We start from the raw sequence: 20,939 nt of genomic DNA, 5'->3' as shown, positions 1-20,939 counted from the left end.
GAACTTACGTTGTCCCCAATGTAAGATAATCAAAGCTCACATAAAAATTAAAGTGTAAGGATAAAAGATTAAGGGAAAAAAGAAACTTCCCTGAATTGTGAGCTTTGATCCACATAACGTCTATGGGCTTGGCGGAAATGGTGGGGTAAATCCCACACTCTCGAAGTATGCGGCCAAATTCTGCTCCATCTTTTTCAGCTTGTGCTCTATTTTCTCTAACTGAATGCTCAAAGGCGGTGCGGATGTAGAAGGAATAGTTGGCGGGGCAGCAGTGTCGTCGTCAAACTCGTCATCAGAGGTAGCACCACTCATAGCATAAAGCTTCTTCTGAAGTTGAGTGGGTCCTGGTTCAGTAAATTGAAATCTCCCCTCCTTGAATTCGACCACACCTATTCTTTCAAACACAGACATATCCAAAAATTCCTTTTTGCAAGCAGGATGCAAATCATTATTGTTGGGATCAAGCACACATAGGTTTATAGCTAACAGAGTAATGTATGGACCAAGAAATAAAGTCCAATACCATTTAAGCACACTTTGAAATTGATCTGCTAACCAAAAACCTAATTTAGGCCTTACATCATTTAACATGCACCAGATAAAATAAAATTCAGTTTTAGAGAAAATTCATGAGTGATCTTTCTTGCCTAAAAAATTATATGCTAAGAATCGATGCACACATTTCAAAACAGGATCACGTAAGAAAGAACTCTTTGATTTACTCGGGTCATAGGCATTGTGATCAACAGATAAATTACGTCAAAGACCATAAGGCTCAAAATTTTCGCTAAAGTCACAAGTTGTTCCTAAATATTCATCACTAGTAGAATAATCATCATCAATGAATCCTAAAGCTAGGTTAAAATCCGTGATAGAGTGTGAAAAATTTCGTCCCATTAACCTAAACTTGATGACATCCGGGGTATGCAAAGTAAAATCATTTGGCATAATAAATTGAAAAGTAGCATAAAACTCCCTAATCAACTCAACATAACCGAAACAATCAACATCAACAAACTTACGCAACCCAATCTTATCTATCAAAGAATCAAAATTATCCTTAACATTTAATTTTTCAAGAGTCGGGTAATGAATATACTTAGCTGGAAGTATTTTACGCGTGGAAATATCTTTGTACCTCTCTTTCTCTTGTTGAGTCGCGAATGCGAGGCACCCCCCGAGATTGGATTCCGCAAGTGGCAAAACACTCATACCTTTTCTATGCTTCGATCTTTGTCTCACGGCTTGGCGTGAATCTGAAATTGTGCTCCATGGAATCGTAGTGGGAGCGGCAATCTTAGATTTCTTTGCGACGGGTGTCTTTTTCGATGACTTGGAAGCAGATGCTTTCCTCTTCGGCATTGTTACAATAATTACACTCACGGATTTCGATTTACCCGGCTGGAATACAGGGCGTAAGCTGGTTGCGTTCGGGGTGCTGTTTGCATGGTTGCGGCTGCTGCTGCGTGGCTGTGTTGCGCGCAGCTGCTACTGCGTGGCTGTGTTGCGCGCGAGGGACTGATACGCTGCGTGATGGTGCTGGCTAGATTGATTTAGGCTGCGCGCACGGGCTGGAGCTGATGCGTTGGGGCTGGTTCTGTGTTGCTGCGTTGCGCACGGTTGGAGATAAGAATCTGCGTTGCTGGGGCTTGCGTTGCGGTGCGCGCGCGGGACTGATGCGCTGTGCTGAGGCTGATTCGTGCTGTTGCTGGTTGTGGTGCGCGATGCTGCGCGCAGCGGCTGGGGCTGATTCGCGCTGCGCGCGCGGGTTGGGGATGCTGGAGCTTGCTGCTAGGACTGATGTTGCGCGCTGCGGCTACGGCTGGGCGTACTTGTCTGCTGCTGCTGGTTGCGCGGTGAAGGCTGGAGCTGAGGCGCACTGCTGGAAAACGATAATCAACAGTAATTTTTGAATTAGGGATTTGTGAACAGTGATTTTCGATTTTTTTTTATAAATATATATATATATATATAAAGAAAGAAAAGATCGAAAAAATAAATAAATAAATAAATATATATTTTTTTTTAGTGATGAATCACTTTGAGACACTAAAAATTTCAGAAGTACTTTTCTAATAAGTACGTGGGCACGCCTTAAAACTATTTTACTTTAAAAATTACAGAAGTACTTATTAGTTAAAATGTGGGCACGCCTTATCAAAAATTTTCTTCTGACCAAAATAAGCAAACACATTAAAATTATTATTATTTTTAAAAAAAAATCTAAATCAAAACTAAAGGAAGATAAAACACAAACCAAAATAAACAAATCATTTGGGTTGCCTCCCAAAAAGCGCCTTTGTTTTATGTCTTTGGCTAGACACATTTATGCATCAATCTCCATAATTGGGACTCTCGAGAGCTACATCCTCCACAATATTCACCGAAAAACCTTCATAAAAAGGTTTTAAGCAATGACCGTTAACCTTAAAAACTTTGTCAGAGGTTGGACTCCGAATCTCAACTGCACCATGAGGAAAAATATTAGTAACAATAAAAGGTCCAACACAGCAAGAATGTAATTTACCCAGAAAAAGTTTAAGCTTAGAATGAAAAAGAAGAACTTTTTGACCAATCGAGAACTCCTTTCTCAAAATCATTCTATCATGAAATGTCTTCGTTTTTTCCTTGTAAAAAACTTCCTGCACTATAGGGTTAATAACATCCACAGAAAATACCGAACGTTCCTCACTAGGATATTTCATGGCATTATTCATATTGAATTCTATAACCTCTCCATCAAACTCCATAGTGAGAGTCCCTTTATATACATTCATTTTAGTCCTAGCAGTCTTAAGAAAAGGTCTTCCTAGCAAAATTAGGACAGAATTAGAGGAGTTATCATCTTCCATATCAAGTACATAAAAATCAGTAGGAAAAACCAACTCATTAACTTGTACTAAGACATCTTCTAATACCCCATCAGGATATGCATTAGACCTATCAGCTAGTTGAATTATCACGCCAGTTTCTTTTAATGGACCAGTATTCAAAGATGAATAAATGGAACGAGGCATGATATTAAAGAAGCTCCTAGATCTAACAAAGCCTTTTCAATTCTAACACTACCAATTTTATAAGGGATAGTAAACATACCTGGATCCTTGCACTTAGGAGGTAGTTTCTTTTGAAGAACTGCTGAAACATTCTCCCTCATGTGAACTTTTTCATCTCCTCTTAATTTTCTCTTAGAGGTGCATAGTTCCTTAAGGACTTTAGCATATCGAGGTATTTGTTTTATAGCATCTAATAAAGGAATATTTACCTCAACCTTGCGAAATGTCTCAAGGATGTCTTTCTCTTGTTCCTCCTTCTTGGATTTTGCAAACCGGCTTGGAAAAGGAGGAGGTATCACAATAGGTAGGGGTTTTACTCTGGTGGGTTGCGCATCTTGAGATTGAGGCATCAATTCATTCTTCTCGAGCTCATCTTCTACATGCTTTGTCACTTTCTTACTAGGCTCTTGCAACTCTTTCCCACTTCTAAGGATGACAGCACTAACGTTTTGCTTTGAATTCACCTCAGATTGTGAAGGCAATCTCCTTAATACTTGAGACTCCAGACAGCTCACTGTAGTCGCCAATTGACTCATTTGGTTCTCCAAATAATTTGCCTGCTGAAATTATTGAGTGTTAGTCACAAGCGATTTAACAATTTCTTCAAGAGATATACCTAACTTGGAGGTTGACTGTGGAGGTGCTGGTTGTCTTGGTGGATACTGTTGTGGGAATCCTGACGGCCTAACTCCATAGCTGAAGTTGGGATGATCCTTCCATCTCGGATTGTATGTTTGTGCATAAGGATCATACCTCCTCTGAGGCATGCTTGGAAATCCTCCAACTGCATTGGCTTGTTCAACGGGTTCTTCTTGAAGTGTAGGACACATATCAATTGAATGACCCATATTGGAACAAATGCCACAAGTCTTCACCTGTTGCACATTACCTACAACAAACTTTTCAACAAGAGAAGTAAGTTTATCTAAACGTTGTTCAACAGAAGGAATATTTACCTCATTCACCTTCCTTGAAGTGAGATCTTGCCTGCTACCAAATTGTTGTACGTTGGCAGCCATATTTGATATCAACTCCCTTGCTTGAGTAGGGGTCTTGTTCACTAACACGCCTCCACTAGCAGCATCTATCATACTCCTATCCATCAATGACAGTCCTTCGTAAAAATATTGAATAAGAAGTTGATCAGAAATCTAATGTTGAGGACAACTAGCACACAATTGTTTGAATCGCTCCTAATACTCATACAAAGTCTCCCCAGGAAGTTGTCTGATCCCACAAATATCTTTTCTGATGTTGGCAGCTCTTGAAGCAGGAAAGTACTTCTCGAGGAACTGCTTCTTCAAACCATTCCACGTTGTAATTGATCCAGGAGGCAAATAGTACAACCAATCTTTAGCTAACCCATCTAAAGAGAATGCAAAAGCACGCAGCTTAATCTGCTCTTCAGTCACGCCTTGTGGTCTCATACTTGAACACACAACATGAAACTCCTTGAGATGTTTATAAGGATCTTCACCTGCAAAACCATGAAACTTGGGTAACAAATGAATAAGACCAGATTTTAATTCAAAATTTACCTCCAAGTCTATATATTGAATGCAGAGTGGTTGTTGATTCAAGTCTAGTTCAGCTAACTCTCTAAGAGTTCTTTCTACAGGTGCAGCTCTATCCATCACTTGTTCTTCTGAATCGCTAGATGATTCAACTAAATCAGGCACCGTATCTGTTTCAGAAAGCAAAGGCGACGAGGATCGTTGCTTAGCTTGCTTCGTCTGCTGTCTCAGCTGGCGAGCTATCTTCTCAATTTCAGGATCAAATGAAAGTGTACCTGTACGAGAAGAACAAACCATACACCAAGTAAAACGTAAAAAGGATTAAATAAATGACACCAATCACCGGCAACGGCGCCAAAATTTGACGGGTGTCGAAGCCAACAAAAATAAATTCCTACTTTAAATAAATTGTATATAGTGATTGAGCAGGGCCGTGTCCACAGAGATCGATAATTATTTAAATCCTTTTGAAACGTAAAACGTAAAATGGGGGAATCGTTGACTATAATAAAAATCAAATTAAAAATAATAAGAATGCAAATTAAAGTTGTAATTCAAATTGGAGAAAGCTCTGGTTGAAGGAATTAACTCAGCTTGATTCGACTACTGATCATTGATTCAAATATAGATTATTATTACTCACGAATAGACAGGTTATAGCTACTGAGACCCTCTAATAGTCAATCTCTCCTTAACTAGTCGATAACCAAGGTACGACCGTTGGTTATTTCCCTAATCAATAGACAACCCTAGATACGATCATAGGATTTAATCAATTGACAGCCTGAAAAACCAGAGAGACCCAAATCCTAATCAACACATATGATGATTCATTTAAATTAGATTTTTTATTCTCACAACACAACTCTCTGCTATGTTATTTGTCACAAACATTAAATTCTTCATACGATGAATCCTTTAATTGACAATAGATTAAGTTGATAATTAAATAGTGGCCAATTACCTAATTAAAAAACATAATCATGAAAATAATTCAGAGAATAAACAAATACCCAAAAAGCAATAAAACAATTAAAGCACAAGAAAGATCTCACAGTAGTGATGAATCAAAGCTCCATTATCCTTCAACCAGAAAAATAGGTTTAGTTCTTCATAAAGAGAAGAGAAAAATTAAGATCTAGAGTTTTTTTTTCTTTTTCTCCAATCCAAATCCCCCTTTCTTTCACAATAGATTCCTCCTTAAATACTCTCTCTCTCTTCTCTTTTAGAGTTCTATTTAAAATAAAATACTAATATCTTAAATATTAAATTCGTAATTACAAAAATAGCCAAAAATACAAAACACGTTAAACTCAAAACTGCAGGTCCACAGTTGACAGCACACGCCCACGCCTTATCAACAAAGTTCTTCTGCCGCTCATAATTTCTCCAAGGGAACAATAATCCTGAAACATCATCTTGTAGCTCAATTTTATCACCAATCAATTGAATTGCACCTACAAAAGTAAATCACAAGTAAATCACTATAATTAAGTGCAAAACATAGATATTAAGGGAAGTAAACAATGCAAAACTAGTGCATAAATTGCACTCTAACAGAGAACTTGAACAAAAGATTTATATGCTCTAACTAGAAGGTTTTACTAAAAAGGAACACTTGGTTTGCAAGTTGAACAAATCTCTATATGATCTCAAACATGCACCGAGATGTTGATATAAGAGATTTGGTCCCTTCATTATGAACCTTGGATACAATATAATCTGTTCAGACTGTTGTCCATATTACAACAAGTTTGATAATAATGATTTCATCATTCTACTGTGGTATGTGGATGACATATTGGTACAGTTAACTCGGAAGTTTCAAATAAAAGACTTAGAACCAGCAAACAAGATTTTAGGGATGCAAATTCACCGAGATAGTAATAGCAAGAAGATTTGGCTTTCTACCCCACCTCCTATTAATTTCAAGTTATCCTTAAGTATTCATCTAGTAATGAGGTAGAGAAGAAGATATGTCTTGAGTATTGTATGCATCAGCAGTGGGAAATTTAAGGCTCGCTATGATTTGTACAAGTAGTGGGAGCGATCAGTCGATACATAGCGAATCCTTGCAAAGAACATTGGAAGACTATTACGAGGATTCTGAGATATATCAAAGGAACATAAGATGTTGCATTATGTTACGAAGGATTAGAATTAATGTCAAAGGCTATGTGCATTTAGATTTTGCAGAAAATCTTAATAAAAGGAAATCCACTACCGGCTAAGTATTTACACTAGAAGGAGAAATTGTTAGTTGGATTTCAAAATTGCAGACCATTGTGGCTTTATCAACAACAAAAACAGATTACATAGCAGCTATACTAGCTTGGAAGGGCTATTTAGATACAAAGGTTACCGAAGGAGCTTGGGCATAAAAATTTTTATGGCTTGTGAAAGTTAGAATGCAAGGAATCCAACCTTTCATTCCAGGACAAAGAATATAAGAGTACAATATCACTTCTTCGTGAAGTAGTGAAAGATACAAGAGTGGATACCAAGGAGAACTTAACCAACGTTTTGCCCAAGCCTATCAATGCTGATAAATTTGTTTGGAGTAAATCATTTTATGGCCTAGTAGAGACATAAGCAACATGATAGCGGCGAAGCAGAAAGGATGGTGTGGAGATTGATTGATTCTCAATTAAATTTCTAAGTGGGAGAATGTCAAAGTCAATGTCGCTTTTCTAAAAGAGCGACCAATAACTTTTGATATTCAAAGTTTGAATGTCAAGTTCAAACTTTGAATTAAAAAAAAAATATATAAATATATAAATAGTGCCCAAATTTTTAACTATAAATGAGGGATTCACCCCCGCATTTCATTCTTTTCTTCTTCAATTCTAGAGTGAGAGACTAAGAGTTTTAATGCTCTTGAGTGATTAGTGTTTTAAGAGATTGAGTGGATTGGGGTTCTGGGAAGTGAAACAAAATATTATAATACTAGTAATCTTCATTTCACCAGTAAAGTTTTATCCTTTTGTCTTTACCCGTAGATGTAGGCTAAAAGTCGAGCCATGTAATTTTTGGTGTCCTCTGTGTGCTTGTTCTTCATTTTCTTCTAATTTCATTTTAGCTGTGGACCTACTTCACCAGTCAATTTCCTAACACTAATAGGGGCGGATCTGCATTGGGAGTTAAATATATAAAATCTGAAATTTTATTAATTTATGACTTTTCTAAAATTTATTTTTTTTGTAACTTATATATGATTTTTAAGCATTTACATTTGAATAGAAAAAGTAACTTTTGTGACTTTTATTGAATAGAAAAAAGTCTGAATAAGAATTAAATATATATTCTAAAAATATTTTTATAAAATATATTTATTTCTTAAACTATAAAATCTAACTACTTTTTTTTGTTTTGATTTGTAAAAATATAAATATCAAATAACCATATTTAAGATAAATAAGATGTCAATTATATTCGGGTATTAAGAAAAATAAAAATAAATATGTCATTCATATATTTGTACTTAGCCCATTCATGCTTACGAAAAATTTATACCTATTCAGATTTAAAAAAAAAAAACAAATAAACAAACACCTTAGCCTAGCGTGGGCAATTGACTTTACTGAAAAATAGTTTTCATTTAATTTTATTTTAATTTATGGAAAAAATTTCTTTTAATGTGGCAATTTCGTAGACCACTTTCTTAGTGGGATTAATTTTATAACGCAATTTTATTTTTCTCACATTGGAAATCTGTAATTGTACACAATGTTGCTTCTTATCTTATAAATCAATCTCCAGGCTCCGCCCTTATTTCTAAGTATGAGACGTTCGCATCATTAAAAAACGGGAAGCAGCAACAACCTACTGGCTGATAGTATAGGATAGGAGTTGTTAATGCGTATCAGCTATTTGGTGAAATGCTCACAAGAAATGGACATTTGACATGTATGCATTTCTCGAACTTTACCAACAAAACTTTTTTAAAAGCATATTTGTGAATGATTTTCCTAAAATTTAATGTTTATCATCTCCAATCTTTTTACTCCTCCAGTCTTGAGTAATTATGGTGTTGCCACCCATGCATGCTTATAGATGCTTTGGTTCCTGAGATAATTAGTTCATCAAATTAGCAGCCTTAGCCTTATATTTGCATTTTATTTTTGTCAACGTTAACTGGTTAAATTGAATCAGAAGTGAAACTGAAATGAAAGTAACTGAATGACCCGAATTTCAAAATAATAATAATTTTGTCAACTAAATGATCCTTCTGTTTGCTTTAGTATTATTTTTTTCCCCCTTATCAATTCAAGTTTGAAAGACAAGTAATGTATATACCTAAACTGAAGTTTATGGTTTACAGGTATCAAAGCTGTGACTTCACATGAACCTTAGCAGAAGCTTCTGTGATATTATTTATGTAGCTTTTAACTTTAACAAAAGCATATGGATTTTTATTTTTTGACTTGATTTGCCAAGATGACGATGAGTGGAATTCAATTCATTTTCTATTTTTGTATTTTTTTTTCATTCTTTAAAACCAATAATTGTGTTTTGTTGTTGCAATTTAATACATCAATAACATTTATTGAAAAATTGGCTCAATTAAAATGTGTTAACATAATGTACAAAGTAAAATGCAACTTATAATTCATAAAATTTTAGATGCTGATCAGTCTAAATAGAAAGGACGTGTTTCACCTACTCTGTTTTGTACTAATAATCAACTACGCTTACCAAATAATAATCTTTCTGCAACTGTCTGGGGTTGACTTTATTCCCATCCCTTGATCTTTATTTATTTATTCTTTGCTTCACTTCTGAACTTAGCCAAGGAACTTGAACTTTGGCTTTTCAAATGGACTAGTTTTAGCTTTTAATCTCGTCCATGATCTTCATTGTGAAGATGACGAACTATTATTCTTTTATTCTTCACTTGTTGAAGTTACGGAATATATAACTTTCTCAAAATTTTAGCAAATCGTTATTCGTCAGCTTCAGAACCTCATTAAAAAGTCATCCTTTGCACTCGTTCTCAATCAAGAAACACATATGCTCCCTTTTGCCGTCAACTCTCTTGAATTTCACTGGATGAAGAAACCCTTTTCTCTTGGCATCTGTTCTGTTGTAATCTCCAGTCTTTGTTAATTTGTTTCTCTCCATTCCCAATCTAGTTGTGGCATGTTGTTGTCTCTGTTTGGTTCCATATCTACCCTTTGTACTTCCACCGTGTGAAGATATTTCTTTTTCTCCATCTCTATTACCAGTCAATAGCACGTGTTTGGTAACGGAAAAAGGAGGAAAAAAAGGAGAGTGGGGGCATTACTTTTATCTCATCCTTAACTTCCGAAAGTGGGAGAGAACAAGGGGGGAAAGAGGGGAGTGGGGAGTTAGCTAGGGGGGCTTTTTGGGCTCTCTTCCTCTCATGGAAAATTCTTTCTTTGACACTCTACTTTACTTTCTATAAATTACTTGAAAAGCCTTGGGTTTTAAGGCAATGTTATTAAGCCACATAAGTGGTGGCACAAGTTTTTCCGAAAGGCCTAGAAACTAACTTGAGCGTCGGAGGGTTCACACCGGAAAAACTTCCGGCGCCTCTAACCGTCTTCTATGATTTCAGGTATTTGCAGGTTAATCGCTAGTGGTTGCAGGACATCTTGACGATTGACCAATCGATTCTCTACCAAATAAATCTAATGCTGGTGTAGAAGTCTGACATTAAGTCGCTAATAGACTAAATCAGATTTGGGCATCAACATTTGGCGCCATCTGTGGGGATCGATACAAGAAGCCAATTTGTTATCTCTATCAACTTTCATTTAGCCAAAGCGAAGGCAAAATATTATCATGTGTGAATTGAAGCAACCTGTCTTTTATTTCTGAACTCACGTGAAAGAAGCAAAGCGAATCGGTAAAAAACTAACCCAATGTTGGCATTTAGAAGCTTCAGATCGGTAAAATCTGTCACAGATTCATCTCCACTTGTATTTCCAATTAAATTACTGCAATTACTTTCAATTTATTTGTTTGTGTGCATGATATATTGCATCAAATGATCAATTGTGATTTGGCTTTCATGAGCATGAGAAATTGATTATAGAGGATAGATTTAAAAAATACATATACTGAATATATGAAATCATATCACAAACTAGTGGCCACATGCTTGTTGGTTTATAGTCAACTGCTGATCATGTGCTTACCATTAAAGTCTTGCACGCATACAAGTTTAGATATTAAGATTTTAACCACTTTCCCAATCGGATTATGCCACGGTTTCAGCATGCATTTTGATGGGTTTAATCATTTCGAACGAGATTTAATTACTAATTGGATGCAGAGATGTGTGAGTTTGTAATTTCAGAAACAGGTTTCAGATGATATTTGTTAAAAGTTGTGATACGAGATCACGCACAGTAAGTGTTCGACAAAATAACTGACAGAATTAAAAAAAAAAATCGCAGCCTCAAATTGTAATGAGCAAGCTTAGGACTCTACAGAGGAACAATCAAGATGGTGAGATTAATTGGACTGGAAAACAAAGGCTGCAACTGAAATTATAGGGAGTGATGCTCAATAGAACATTGCGCAAGAGCCAAGGACTAAAATCCAGGTTCTAATTTAGTTGATTCAATATATGCATCAAACTAATTGAGAGCATGAATTATTCTTAATCATAGCTCTATTATACCTTTGCATGAGAGAACATTAGAAATTACATATATATACCTGTCTGTAAATAATGGCTGTCATCCACATTGCACAAATTCTTATAATCGTTAATGAGTGTTGGAAGAAGTATAATTAGCATAATTTGGATGAGGCCGAGTATTGGTATTTTGGCTAACTTTAACAATGGTTTTAAAACAAAACAAATTTTTATTGATGATGAGAATTGATAGGCATGTCTTCAAGCTTCAAAGAATTGATGAAGTTGGATTTTTGTTTCCTTCATATTTTATTCGTTTTGTGCCCATGTTACAATATTGCAAGAATAATTCTAAGAAGGGAGCAAAGCAGAGTCAAGCTCGGGATTTGTTTGATGAAGTACCAATGAAATAATGCAGAGCACAATCTTAGGTGCACTTGTTCTAAAACCCCAGTTTTATATTCATCCTTTAAATCCACTACCTGACTTTAAATATCGGATGAATGGGGTTTTGACTTATTAAGCCGTTAATAGAAAATAGTTAAGATTACATATTATAAAATATATAGCATAGTCATATATTAGCACACAGCATGCTTGGCCGAAGGATTGATGGAACTTGGGTTAGCATGAGATTGTATTCCCTTGATACAGTGATATGACTTTACTTAAACTTTTATGTTACCATTTATTTGTGGATTACACATTTTACATAATATGGTTTATTTTATATATAAATTTCAATATCTATAGTGTTAGTAAATGGTGCTCTGCACCTTTAGCAAAGGTCTTTAATAATATTGCCAACCAAATATTATAGATGGTAATAAAACACCAAGAATGTTTATCCATCAAAGGCCCAAACATATATAAATAGCTAAAGCACAAGTTGTAAATGCTGAGCTATTTTCTGGATAATTTATAAGTTACAGGTCAGAAATTAAATTTTTGATAGTTTATTACAACTGATCAATTTGCAGAGCAAATCCATATTTAAGGATTTAAAGCAAAAACCTCAAATAAGTGCACACTGAAGGCACACATTTGTAGGAATCAGAACATGTTAGGAGTTATATTTTGATTTACAAGTAGTTTTTTCTATGAAAATTTAATTATTTCTCTAAATCCTGCTATGTGAGATGAGGATACCTTATATTCATTAAATTGATTGTGCTCATATTAGGGCTGACGGTATAACTTAGTTAACTTGATTTCTTGAAAGTCACTCAATATGAGAATGATTTAAGAAATGAGAGCTAGGCTAGCATTGAGAAGCTAATCAAAGTTTACTAATAAGGCATTCAAAGGCTCCAAAGTCTCAAAAGCCTGTTTTATGGCGAGACAGGAAGCCAAGCATGCCAGGATCTGCTTGACCAAGCGAAGGCAAGCAGACCACCAAAAATCTTCTAAGGCACGCAAAGGCTCCAAAGTCTCAAAGTCTGTTTTATGACGAGACAAGAAGCCAAGCATGTCAGGATCTGCTCGACCATGTGAAGGCGAGCAGATAATGAGAATTCTAAAAAGTTTCTAAGGCAAGCAAAAGCTCCAAAGTCTCAAAGCCTCCTCGATGGCGAGACAGGAAGCCAAGCTTGCCAGAATCTACTCGACCATGTGAAGGCGAGCAGACAATGAGAATTTCAAAAAAACATTTCTAAGGCAAGTAAAGGCTCCACAAGTCTCAAAGCCTCCTCAATGGCGAGACAGGAAGCCAACCTCGCTAGAATCTGCTCGACTATGTGAAGGTGAGTAGATAATGAGAATTCCAAAATGTTTCTAAGGCAAGCAAAGCTCTAAAATCTCAAAGCCTCCTCGATGGCGAGACAGGAAGCCAAGCTCGCCAGAATCTGGTCGACCATGTGAAGGCGAGCAGACAAAAAAAAAGTTTCTAAGGCAAGTAAAGGCTCCAAAGTCTCAAAGCCTCCTCGATGACGAGACAAGAGGCCAAGCTCGCCAGAATCTACTCGACCATGTGAAGGCGAGTAGAGATCAAAAATCCCAAGAAAGTTTATAAGGCACGCAAAAGGTTTCAAAGTCTCAAAGCCTGCTCGATGGCGAGACAAGAAGTCAAGCTTGCCAGAATTTGCTCGACCATGTGAAGGCGAGCAGAAAAAGAAAAATAAAGGTACCACAAGTAAAAGGCTTACAGTCTCCAAACCTCCTCGCAGTGAGATGAAGTCAAAGTTTGCCTGTTCTTGCCCGACTAAGATTACGCGAGCAAGAGTTATATGAGCGAAAAATGTTCTAAAGCAGATAAATGACTAAGTCTTAAAACCTACTTCAGGTGAGATAAATACCCGAACTTATGAAACCTGCTTTACATGATTATGTGAGTAGGAAAATGGTATATTTAAAGGCATTTAAAAGTTTAAAACTTGAAACTTTTTTGTTAATGGCAAGGTTAATTTTAGCAATCCCAAGCCGATTTATGGCAACCACCTCGAGGTCACTTTAAAATTTATATAGTTTCCAATCTTGATTCGTTAAAACTCTCAACACTAGAAACTAGGGGACTGGTGTTTGGTAACGGAAAAAAGAGGAACAAAAGGAGAGCGGGGGCATTACTTTTATCTCATCCTTAACTTCCGAAAGTGGGAGAGAACAAGGGGGGAAAGAGGGGAGTGGGGAGTTAGCTAGGAGGGCTTTTTGGGCTCTCTTCCTCTCATGGAAAATTCTTTCTTTGACACTCTACTTTACTTTCTGTAAATTACTCAAAAAGCCTTGGATTTTAAGGCAATGTTTATTAAGCCACATGAGTGGTGGCACAAGTTTTTCCGAAAGGCCTAGAAACTAACTTGAGCGTCGGAGGGTTCATGCTGGAAAAACTTCCGGCTCCTCTAACCGTCTTCTATGATTTCAGGTATTCGCAGGTTAATCGCTAGTGGTTGCAGGACATCTTGACGATTGACCAATCGATTCTCTACCAAATAAATCTAATGCAGGTGTAGAAGTCTGACATTAAGTCGCTAATAGACTAGATCAGATTTGGGCATCAACAGCGCGGTTGTTGTCTCTAATATTGTTTGCATCTTTCTTCTGATCAATACATAAGTTATTTTGACTGATTCACTTTTCCTCTATTATCTAAATCATTCCTTATATCAATTCAATCACTTTTGAACTAGAAACCTTTTCCTTGTTTCCATCTTCTCACCAGATTCACAACAGTTTTTAAGCTTTCTTTGATTTCTCCGCTTCCACAACCAGATACACTTGTCATCTTTGTTGTTTCATTTTCTTTTTTTCGTTTTTCTTTTTTTTTTGCCTCTCTTTCTCTCTGTGTTTCGCTCGTCGTTTATTTTCATTTCGGAACTTTGAAAAAAAGAGGATCGAAGATGGTGGAAAGCATTGTTACTGTTCTGTTAGAAGTTGTGAAATGCTTCGCTCCTCCAACAGAACGCCAACTTGGTTATTTGCGTAACTATAAAGCCAACTTTGAGAATCTCAAGGCAGAAATAGACAAGCTCAAGGATGAAAGTAAGAGCATTCAGCACAGAGTTTCTGAGGCTGAAAGAAAAGGAGAAAAGATTGAAGAGAAGGTTGAGAACTGGCTGGTTAGTGCGAGCAACACCATTGAGCAGGCAGCCAAATTCATTGAAGATGGGGAGACAACAAGTAAGCGATGTTTCAAGGGCTTGTGTCCTAATTTGAAGACCCGCTATCAGCTTAGCAAGAAAGCAGAAACAGAGGTGAAGGCCCTTGTTGAACTCAAAGAAGAAGCTAGGAGATTTGATGATAGAATTTTCTACCGTACCATTGCGGATGAGGTATGGCTAAAGTCTAACAAAGGTTACGAGGCCTTTAAATCAAGACTTTCTACTCTGAAGTCTATACAAGATGCATTGACTGATGTCAATGTCAGCATCGTTGGGGTATACGGCATGGGCGGCATTGGAAAGACAACACTGGTGAAGGAGTTTGCAAGGCAAGCCAGTGAAGAGAAACTCTTTGATCAGGTGGTTTTTTCAGAGGTTTCCCAAACTCCAGACATAAAAAAGATTCAAGGGAAAATTGCAGAGAAACTCGGTCTGGAGTTGTCCGAGGAGGCTGAATCTAGAAGAGCTAGTAGACTTTATGAACGATTGAAGAAAGAGAAGATGATCCTTGTGATTCTGGATAACATCTGGAAATATCTTGATTTAGAGACTGTTGGAATTCCTTTTGGCGATGATCATAGAGGATGCAAATTATTATTAACAGCAAGGGATCGTAATGTCTTGTCAAGTATGGGATCTGAAAATAACTTCTTGATTGGCATTCTAAATGAGCAAGAAGCTTGGAGGTTGTTCAAGATAATGGCTCGTAATTTTGTTGAAAATCGTGAGTTAAAACCTACAGCAACAAATGTAGCCAAGGCATGTGGAGGTTTGCCTATTGCCCTAACCACAGTAGCAAAGGCACTGAGAAACAAAGAGCTGCCTGTGTGGAAGAACGCCTTGCAAGAACTCCGAACGCCTTCAGAGGCAAGCTTCGATAAAGGAGTACCAGTAGAGGCATACTCAACAATTGAGCTAAGTTACAAGTATTTAAGAGGTGAGCAACTCAAGAAAACTTTTTTACTGTGTAGTCTAATTACACCAACTTCAATTATGGACTTGTTCAAATATAGCATGGGCTTGGGTGCATTTGAAAGTGTCCATAAGCTAGAAGATGCACATAACAAATTACATGCATGGGTCCATCAACTAAGAGACTCTTGTTTGTTGCTTGAGGATGGTAGAGTAAATTCTTTTCCATGCATGATGTTGTTCGCGATGTTGCCATTTCAGTAGCACGTCGTGACAAAATTGCATTTGCGGTGAGAAATGAGGATGTGTGGAACTGGCCAGATGCAGATGCACTAAAAAAAAATTTTGCAATTTGTTTAAAAGATAGTATTATTAATGACATTCCTGAAGTGTTGGAATCTACACAACTTGAATTTTAATTCATGTCACCCAAGAACTCTTTTGTTGGGCCCAATGTTCCTGAGAACTTCTTCAAAAGGACGAAAAAGCTTCGGGTTTTGGATTTGACTAGAATGCGGTTATTGTCATTGCCATCTTCAATTGATCTTCTAGTAAATCTTCGGACACTTTGTCTTAATCAAAGCATTTTGGGAGACATGGACACAGCCATTATTGGAAAGTTGGAAAATCTAGAAATCCTTAGCTTTGTGCGGTCTGATATTGTACAGTTACCTAAAGCACTAGGGCAACTGACTAAGCTAAGGCTGTTAGATTTAAGAGACTGTTTCCATCTAAAAGTTATTGCTCCAAATGTCTTATCGAGCTTAATCCGATTAGAAGAATTGTATATGGGTAATTGCTCCGTTGAATGGGAGGTTGAAAGAGCCAACAGTGAAAGAAGTAATGCTAGCCTTGATGAATTGATGCTTTTACCTTGGCTAACCACTCTAGAAATTGATGTTAAAAATGACAGTATTTTACCGGAAGGCTTTTTGGCCAGAAAGCTCGAAAGGTTCAAAATATCCATTGGAAATGAGTCATTCATGCCTCCCAAGAGTGTTACAAGAGAATGGTTTCAAAGCCGGCCGCACTTTTTGATCGACAGTAATCGTGAGAGTTTAAGAGAATTGAAGCTCAAGCTTGATTTTATGGACATTTGCTCCATGAAATTGCAGGGCATCAATAACGTTGAATACCTATGGTTGGACAAGCTGCAAGGTGTCAAGAATGTTCTTTTTGATTTGGACACAGAAGGCTTTTCACAATTGAAGCATCTCCATGTTCAAAATAATCCTAACTTCCTGTGTATCGTGGACTCAATGGAGATGGTAGCTTGTGAAGCCTTTCCTCTTTTGGAGTCACTTATCCTTCACAACTTGATCAACATGGAGAGGATATGTATTGATCAGCTCAAACTAGAGTCTTTGAACGAACTCAAAATCATACAAGCATTTAATTGTGATAAATTGAGTAATATCTTTTGGCTCTCTACTACAAAATGCCTTCCAAGACTTGAGAGAATTGCAGTTGTTAATTGCAGCAAGATGAAAGAGATTTTTGCAATTGGGGAAGAAGTTGATAATGCAATTGAGAAGATAGAGTTTGCTCAATTAAGATCTTTGAGTCTGGGGAATCTTCCAGAGGTTACAAATTTCTGCCGTGAAGTAAAGACTCCTTCAGCATCACCAAACAGACCATCGTCGCAAGAGGATACATCAACTCTGCTTTTCAACGAGAAGGTGCGTAGGCTAACATTTTCTTCATATATATATATATATATATATATAACAGATTTTATTCTATCATGCGTTCTCTTTTGACGTCATACGTGGAAAATAATTAAATCATTTAAGAATTGAAAGAAAATGGAAAAAAGGATAAAAAGAATCTCACACGCTCACTAATTGAGCTCTTAACAAGTAGTATGAATTAGAATGCATCAAACTCAGCTGTCAGTTGGAAATTGATTCTGACTTGCATTAATTTGTAATCAAAGAAGAAAATTTCAACAAGTGCTTCCCATATGGATATTGGATCTAACGAGAAATTCTTATTTTTTTAGGTTGCGTTGCCTAACTTAGAGGCTTTGGAGATATCTGCAATTAACTTGAAGTGATCCCTTATTTTGTCTTTCCACAGCTCACCGTTCTGATACTCCAAGGTCTACCAAAACTTAGATGTTTATACCCAGGAATGCATACTTCGGAATGGCCAGCACTAGAAAATTTTGCAGTGTGTCGTTGTGACAAATTAAAGATATTTGCTGCAGATTTATCGCAAAATAAAGAGAATAATCAACTTGATATTCCTGCACAACAGCCCTTATTGCCGTTCGAAAAGGTATGAAGTCATTTTCTAGATATTTTTTTTTCAATAGCTCATTGACGACTTTTGACTTTGAAAAATGTAACAAAACATTTATAAATTAATACTTAATAAATTGAAATTTTTTATTACATAATAATCTTTGCTAGTCTTGACTAAGGGATCAATGTGGGAGATTAATAATTATATGAACTTTTTTAGGTATAGCATTATAAAAGAATCCTTAGTTTTTCTTTATACAACGACTTACAAAATAAATTAATAATTTATTGTTGTGAAATAAAATATTTTCATGCAAATATAAACAACCCTTTTCCCTAATTTCTTTTTTACCTCTAAAATTAACATATAAAAAATCATATAATGAATTTTATCACTAATTCAATTTTTTTTGGGGGTAAAATTAATATAAAACAGATACCATAAAGTCACTGCTTGTGATTGGATTACTCAAAATCATTTGAGAGAACATCAATTGACCTCATTAGTTATTATGATTTATGATGATCAGATCTTACCCAACTTGAAGGACCTATCATTGAATGGAAAAGACGTGAAGATGATTTTGCAGGCCGATTTCCCACAACACCTTTTTGGCAGTCTTAAACAACTAGAGATTGCCGAAGATAACTCAGCTTGTTTTCCAATCTGGAATGTACTTGAGAGATTTCATAATCTTGAAATACTCTCACTGTTTCAATTTTCATTCCACGAAGAGGTATTTTCGGAGGAAGGAAGCTTAGAGAAACATGCGGGAAAGTTGGCAATGATAAAAACATTAGAGCTGCGCTGGCACTATCATCTGAAGTAGCTGTGCAAACAAGACTCCAAACTTGGCCCCATTTTTCAGTATCTTGAAATTCTAAAAGCATATCATTGTCAAAGTCTGTTAATTCTATTGCCATCATCATCGGTATCTTTTCAGATCCTAACAGCTCTGGTGGCTTTCGGTTGCAAGAAATTGTTACACATGGTAACATCCTCCACAGCAAAAACTCTGGTGCGACTCGTAGCAATAGAAATATATGGATGCAGAACAATGACAGAGGTGGTAATAAATGACAAAGATGGAGTTGAAAAAGAAGAGATTGTTTTTAGCAAATTGAAGACGTTGGAACTGTTTGATTTAGATAGCCTCACAAGTTTCTGCTCTGCCAATTACACCGTCAAATTGCCATCTTTGCAAAATTTGTGGGTGATTGGTTGTCCCAAGATGAAGATTTTCACTACAGGAGAATCAATCACGCCTCTAAGAGTAAACGTCCGCTATGGAGAGACAGCGGATCAACGGCGCTGGGCTAATAATGATCTAAACACAACCATACAACAATTACATGCTGAGAAGGTACGTATATACATATTACTCTCTATCTCCCATGATAAATTTTTACAAAATTTGCTTTCTTAAATACAATATAGATAAGATATTTGTTATAAAGTAAGTTTAAATTGATGAATAAGAATTTTACTTTCAGCTGTTGGCGGTGTCGTCGTCATACTCTACGCAGTACGACTAATTTCATAGGCTTCTTATGACTTGGAGTTGCGAATTTTTAGAAGAAAGTCTCAACTGGTAATTAATTTTTATTTCATTTATTTAATCCCATGGCTTGTTTAGCAATTTCATCTGAATTATTTAGAATGGGTCCCTCGGTTTACTGTTAAATTTGCAATGCAATTTTAATGATCCTTTCAGACTTTTATGGACAGATTTTGCAAAATTGAATGTCTTTTAGTCTAGTTTAATTTGAGTTTTTCATTTTTTTTAGAGCTCCCCTTGTTTTCTAAAATTTTATAATTCCTTGCATACTTTTTATGATAAAGTTTCATTAAAAGCCTTCATATTTTATAATTCCTTGAAAACGTGCATACTTTTTCCTTTTTTTTCTTTGCCAATTATTTATTGTCATCATTGCTGTTCTTTTATTTTAGTTTGTGCTCTATTTGTTCATTGGGTTTGCTTTTCGGAAAGTTAGAAGGCAAGGAAAGTACTTAGAAAATGTTCTTCCCTATGAACACATAATTAACAGCTGAATATCATTCATTGGATTAAAAAAAAATTAAAATAAAAAGAAAGTAATCAGCCCATTATTCCTAGAACAAATCCTTAAACCATCAAACGTTAGCTATGAACAAGTATATTGGTCTATAGCATATTCATAATATTTTCTCTGTTGTTCCTGTTAAAATTTCTCTACTCTATGATTGCAAAATGTCTGGATACTGATGAAGATTTAAGTCACTCTTCTTCTGTGAATAAGGTCGTTTTTGTTTTTTCCTCTATTCAAAGTTTCCATTCTGATGGGTTCCCATTTTCATCTTCGTGATCTTCTTGTGATAGTGTGAGTTACAACCTGTCTGTTTCCTTTGTTTGATCATCGCAAGTTCAAAGACATTTTATTCTAGCTAAGCTCTGTGTATGTATTATAACATTTTTATTCTCAATATATATGACTCAATGAGAGGTCTTTTATTATAGATATGTCGTGAATTTCTATTGTATTTTGACATTTGATGGTGTATCATTGTCTCATTGCAAGGTCTTTTAATCACTCTGATTCTCATTTGAGGAGGTTGGTCTCGTCTATGTGTATGTATTTATATCCACAAGAAATTTGATAAATGGTCTTGTCATTTTCTCATCAAAACATCTGGTGCTTCATATGTTGGAGGGCTACGAGGCATCAGGGCCAGATTTTTAAACTCAAAGTTCTTCGTGTCATTTTTTAACAATAATAAGGAAAGCCCAAGAGAAAATCTAGAAGTCCTAATAAGGACCGCTTCTGCATATATTGTTCATTTTCTTAATTACCTTCATTATTATTTTGATTTTCAATCGATCAAACTTCAGTTTCTTAGCATTAATCTAATTATGTACTTCATCTTGAAATCCTTAATTTACTCATCAAAATGTGAACGCTTAGTGTATCATTTTTACACTAAGAAATAGTTGTTTTACCGACCAGACATTTCTACAATATACTATTCAAAA

General features: G+C 36.0%; 2 protein-coding genes and 1 non-coding gene across 3 annotated transcripts; all 3 read left to right on the top strand.

The window, feature by feature from the left end:
- Nucleotides 1-4,205: 4,205 nt before the first annotated feature.
- LOC112496562 (small nucleolar RNA R71) lies at nt 4,206-4,312 on the top strand. Its single transcript, XR_003063108.2, has one exon. It is a non-coding gene; the product is annotated as a small nucleolar RNA R71 (small nucleolar RNA).
- Nucleotides 4,313-14,509: 10,197 nt separating this feature from the next.
- LOC127902287 (disease resistance protein At4g27190-like) lies at nt 14,510-15,946 on the top strand. The gene has a single exon (XM_052441139.1). The coding sequence runs from the start codon at nt 14,510-14,512 to the stop codon at nt 15,944-15,946; it is 1,437 nt and encodes a 478-aa protein (XP_052297099.1).
- Nucleotides 15,947-18,712: 2,766 nt separating this feature from the next.
- On the top strand, nt 18,713-20,285 carry LOC127902752 (uncharacterized). Its single transcript, XM_052442756.1, has 2 exons — nt 18,713-19,292; nt 19,423-20,285. The coding sequence occupies exons 1-2, from the start codon at nt 18,918-18,920 to the stop codon at nt 19,462-19,464; spliced, it is 417 nt and encodes a 138-aa protein (XP_052298716.1). The 5' UTR covers nt 18,713-18,917; the 3' UTR covers nt 19,465-20,285.
- Nucleotides 20,286-20,939: the final 654 nt, after the last annotated feature.

Source organism: Citrus sinensis, chromosome 5 (genome assembly GCF_022201045.2).
Source record: "Citrus sinensis cultivar Valencia sweet orange chromosome 5, DVS_A1.0, whole genome shotgun sequence".
In the NCBI taxonomy this organism is placed as follows: domain Eukaryota; kingdom Viridiplantae; phylum Streptophyta; class Magnoliopsida; order Sapindales; family Rutaceae; genus Citrus; species Citrus sinensis.
The sequence above is the reverse complement of the archived record's forward strand: the minus strand, read 5'-3'. Positions and strand labels throughout refer to the sequence as shown.